We start from the raw sequence: 4,444 nt of genomic DNA on the forward strand, positions 1-4,444 counted from the left end.
CTGGAAATAAGGATGTGAGTCTATTAAGTCATGCCTTAGGAACTGGGAGCAAAGACTTGTGGGTGTGAAGCAGGGAAAGACTTAGAAAGGACTCCTTCCACAATGGCAGACAAGGTGGAATCTGCCCAGCCTGCTGGCTTCCTGCCACCAAGTCATGAGGAAACTGTAAGGCCAATGATCCACTTGGCCAGGCTAAGATACCCTCCAGACTCAACCCTAGGTCTGTATAGGCAAGCACCAGTGAAAGTTAAAAGAATGAAAATTATTCATCTCAGTCTTCATCCCCCTACCTAGAGATGGGAAAAGGCACTGAAGTTAGCCTTAGAGTGTGTTCTTGAGGATAGAGGGCAGAAGAGTGACCTTCCTTCCCCTAGTTCAGTCTCAAACAGCCCAGTATTCTCTCTCTCAAATCAGGTGGAAAGATCTCACGGAAAAAGTAATTCTAGTTAAACATTTACAGCTACCTGGGGCAAGGCCACAACTGTAGCTACTGCCCGTGGAGCTTTCCAGCATGAAGTGCCATGTGTCTCTCTCCACCCCCACACATTAGCTTGGCTTCAGGAGATATGACTCAGTTTATTATTCTTAACTTGACCCTGTCTTTCCCACTTTACACTCCAACACTGCCCAAAAATTGCCACACCCACTCCCATTACAGTTGGGCCCCTGGGAGGAAAGGAGTAAATCACAAAGGCAGAAAGTTACAGAAAAGCCAAGGCTGCATACATCTCAAACAAGAAACAAAGGAGAGGACTCTGACAGTACAATGCATGTGAAATGCGAAATGTTCTGTTGATAGTGGCCAACATTGCACAGTCTCTAGCTTCTTGGGCTCGATCATGCTCCAAAGTTAGTAACTGGGCCAAAGATGATGTGAGCAACCAACCAATTTCTACAGGGTCATAGGGCACCATCCACCATGTGAGGGGCTCCAGTTGGTTGAAGATATGTAATAATCACCCATTTCAAGGTCCGGATGCCCTTGCAAGAGCTCGGGCTCGGGCAGCTTTAGCTTCATCTTCCAGTTCATCTAGGAAATGCTCCTGGGATACTGAGTAGAAGGTGTAACCATCTGGAGAAATGCGTTGAGGAAATTGCTTGCAAATAGGAACATTCTCTTTGCCTATACCACTTGTTATTCTCCCCACAGTGATTCGGGAGTCCTGACCTCTGCTCTTTTTGAATCCTGACCTCAACTCCGTTATTACTACTAAATCATATTAAAAGAGCACACCTTAGAAATAAGGTTAGCCAGTTGGGTGCTGGAGGCTCATGCCTGTAATCCTAGCCACTCAGGAGGCTGAGATCTGAGGATCATAGTTCAAAGCCAGCCTAGGCAAGGAAAGTCCTTGAGAGTCTTATCTCCAGTTAACCACGAGAAAACCAGAAGTGGCGCTGTGGCTCAAGTGGTAGAGTGCTAGCCTTGAGCTGAAGTACCCAGTACCCAGGCCCAGAGTTCAAGCCCTATGACCGACAAGAAAGAAAGAAAGAAAGAAAGAAAGAAAGAAAGAAAGAAAGAAAGAAAGAAAGAAAGGCTAGCTGCTGGTGGCTCATAACATAATCCTAGCTACTCAGGAGGTTGAGGTCTGAGGATTGGGGTTCAAAGCCAGCCCAGGCAGACTCTTATCTCTAACCACCAGAAAAATGGAAGTGGAGCTGTGGCTCTAACTGGTAGAATGTTAGTCTTAAGAGATGGGGGTGGGGGGGGCTAGTGACTGGGAAGGTGGCTAAGTGGTAGAGTGCTTGCCTTCCATGCATGAGGCTCTGGGTTTGATTCCTCAGTACCACATACACAGAAAAAGCTGGAAGTGGTGCTGTGGTTCAAGTGGTAGAGCGCAAGCCTTGAGCAAAAGCAGCTCAGGGACAGCGCCCAGGCTCTGAGTTCGAGCCCCAGGACTTGCAAAAGAGGAGGGAGGGAGAGGGGGAAGGGAAGAGAGGAAGAAGGAGAGGGAGGGGGAGGGAGAGGGGGAGAGAGGGGGGAGGGAGAGAGAGGGAGAGAGAGAGAGGTGGGTATTGATCCCAGTTAATCCTACATTAAACTATTAAACTTCTGGCTCAACTCTCCTACACACTTATGTACCTCTGCCCCATTTCCACATGCAGTACAACCAGCACGGATACAAATAGCCAATACCAGGGCCCCGATGCCAAGCCCGGTCACGATGTTTCGGGTCCGCCTCTGTGACAGCGTCTTCTGCCACTGGGCAAGTTGCACCTGCCGCATGAAATGCAGCTGTGCTGGAGTCAATTTCTCCCGCGTCAGGTCGATGCGTTGAGCGAATGGGGCCTTTTCATTTTTCGCATCCAGGGGCTCACCAGCTCCCGGCGCCGCCATGTTGCTGCACCGCCCTTCGCAGTCTCTTGGCGCGGGAGTCGATGGGAATCGTAGTCCTTGGTTAACGCGAGGGGTTCTGGGAGTTGTAGTGCTGGGCTAGAGCCTGAGCTTTCAGCCCTAGCGGAAGAGTTGGAAAAGCGGGAAGCAGCTTGCTTTCTCATTGGCTGAGGGGTCCCGCAGGCCGTTGGAGCGAGAAAAGCTGGGGAACTCGAGGCTGTGGTGGGCACCGGGTTTTTGTCAGACTTGAAACGAGAATAGACACGTTAGTGGATGACGAGGAACGCGAGTGTTGGCGGAGGACTCTGGAGTGAAGCTAAAATGGCCGGTTTATGGGTCCAGTGAACTCTCGCTGTGTGCCAAAAGGCTTCTGAATATGGACCGGCTTTTGAGGCCGAGACCGGGTTCGGTCAGTGACTTCCAGTTTGGAGCGGTTGCCACGGAAACCATCGAAGACACTCTGCTTCACTTGGCGCAGCAGAACGAACAAGCCGTGCAGGAGGCTGCGGGACGCATGGGCAGCTTCAGGGAGACCCGCATCGTGGGTGTGAATGCAGGGACCGGGAGCGGGGTTTATGGGAGTCTTTGAGGCACTGATCTTAAGATGCTGTGTGTGTTTATTCTCATATAATTCATGCCAGCTCATGGGGTTACAGTGATTTTGAAGGAGGATCCCACACATCCATCTCAGGGGACCACCCAGAGGCAGGCAGGCACAGGAGAAAGATTATTACAAGGTTTATTAGAAGAGCCATATTTCCCCCAAGAGGGAGCCCGTGGCCTCCGTCCCCATCCAGATAGCAGGAGGTCTGGGGGATAGGAAGTGAGGTAGGTGGGATTTCAGGTGGGTCTGGGTGGAGAGAAGGAAGGACCTGCTGTATGGTGGGAACTCCAGGAATGGGAGGGGTCCACGGGGCCCAGGTGTGGGTGGAGCTGAGGACCAAAGGTGAGCATAACACTAACATTTAACAAGGCACATCAGCCGTATCTTACATTTCTTCGTTTAACGTGCTTGTTATTGACACTGACAGATGAACTAGGAATGGAGTCCTTATTCTTAAACTATGTACCACCTTGTGGGGGGGACAGTAGGGTAAATAGGCCAATGCTAGGTACAAATGTAGTGAGATGATTGGCATAAAAGATAAAACAAGCTTTTGTGGTGAGTTATGAGGTGATAGGAGGAACTGGGGGAGTGGTCCACTTGTGGCATTTGAGTTAGACCTTGAGTGAAGGGTGATATTTTGGTTGGTTGTAGGTTGTAAAAAGGGACAACATTTCTACTAAAACAGGATAGCATTAATAAAGCTTAAAGATTGGGGTATGTGGCTGGGGATGTAGCTTAGTGGTAGAGTGCTTGCCTAGCATGCATGGGTTCGATTCCTCAGTACCACATAAACAGAAAAGGTTGGAAGCCGGGCGCTGGTGGCTCACGCCTGTAATCCTAGCTACTCAGGAGGCTGAGATCTGAGGATGGCGGTTCAAAGCCAGCCCGGGCAGGAAAGACCGTGAGACTCCTATCTCCAATAAACCACCAGAAAACCGGAAGTGGCGCTGTAGCTCAAGTGGTAGAGCGCTCGCCTTGAGCTGAAGAGCTGAGGGACAGTGCCCAGGCCCAGAGTTCAGGCCCCATGACCGAACAAAAAAAAAAAAAAAAAAAGACAAGGTCGGAAGTGGTGCTGTAGCTCAAGTGGTAGAGTGCAGCTCAGGGAAGTGCCCAGGCCCTGAGTTCAAGCCCTGGGACTAGTAAAAAGAGAAAAGAAAAGAAAAGATTGGGGAATATGTAGGTACAGTTATCGCCCAAGTTGAACAGAACATGTAGAAGAGTTGTTGAATTTAAGAACACAGGAGGTTGGAGACATCCCAAATGGGCATACAGACATCAAGAGGGAAGAATTTATACTTTGCTTAGTAGAGAGATGTAATACATTGCAAGTTTTAAAGTAAGAGAATGTTGTGGCTCTTACTTTTGCCTTGGTAAAAATTATTTTTGATGTGATATAAAGAATAGATTTGATTGGGATAGGAGGGAGACAGACCAGTGGAGTCTATGTTGGTAGCCTAGGTGATAGGGCAAGGGAATAACGAGGAAGGTTGTATTTAAAGTGAAGT

The 4,444-nt window shown here is 49.2% G+C and overlaps 2 protein-coding genes across 2 annotated transcripts in view; one reads left to right on the plus strand and one right to left on the minus strand.

Moving 5' to 3' along the window:
• Positions 1–701: 701 nt before the first annotated feature.
• LOC106002999 (cytochrome c oxidase assembly factor 3 homolog, mitochondrial) lies at positions 702–2,355 on the minus strand. Its single transcript, XM_013037738.1, has 2 exons — positions 2,122–2,355; positions 702–1,072 (listed from the first exon to the last, which is right to left on the minus strand). The coding sequence occupies exons 1-2, from the start codon at positions 2,333–2,335 to the stop codon at positions 966–968; spliced, it is 321 nt and encodes a 106-aa protein (XP_012893192.1). The 5' UTR covers positions 2,336–2,355; the 3' UTR covers positions 702–965.
• A 160-nt stretch (positions 2,356–2,515) lies between these two features.
• Cntd1 (cyclin N-terminal domain containing 1) overlaps positions 2,516–4,444 on the plus strand; it is a 14,265-nt gene continuing 12,336 nt past the window's right edge. Inside the window, exon 1 of the mRNA XM_013037464.1 lies at positions 2,516–2,877. Coding sequence (XP_012892918.1) covers positions 2,709–2,877 — 169 coding nt within the window. The 5' untranslated portion in view covers positions 2,516–2,708. The remainder of the gene's footprint in view (positions 2,878–4,444) is intronic.

The sequence above is a fragment of the Dipodomys ordii genome, unplaced genomic scaffold (genome assembly GCF_000151885.1).
Source record: "Dipodomys ordii isolate 6190 unplaced genomic scaffold, Dord_2.0 Scaffold7, whole genome shotgun sequence".
NCBI lineage: Eukaryota > Metazoa > Chordata > Mammalia > Rodentia > Heteromyidae > Dipodomys > Dipodomys ordii.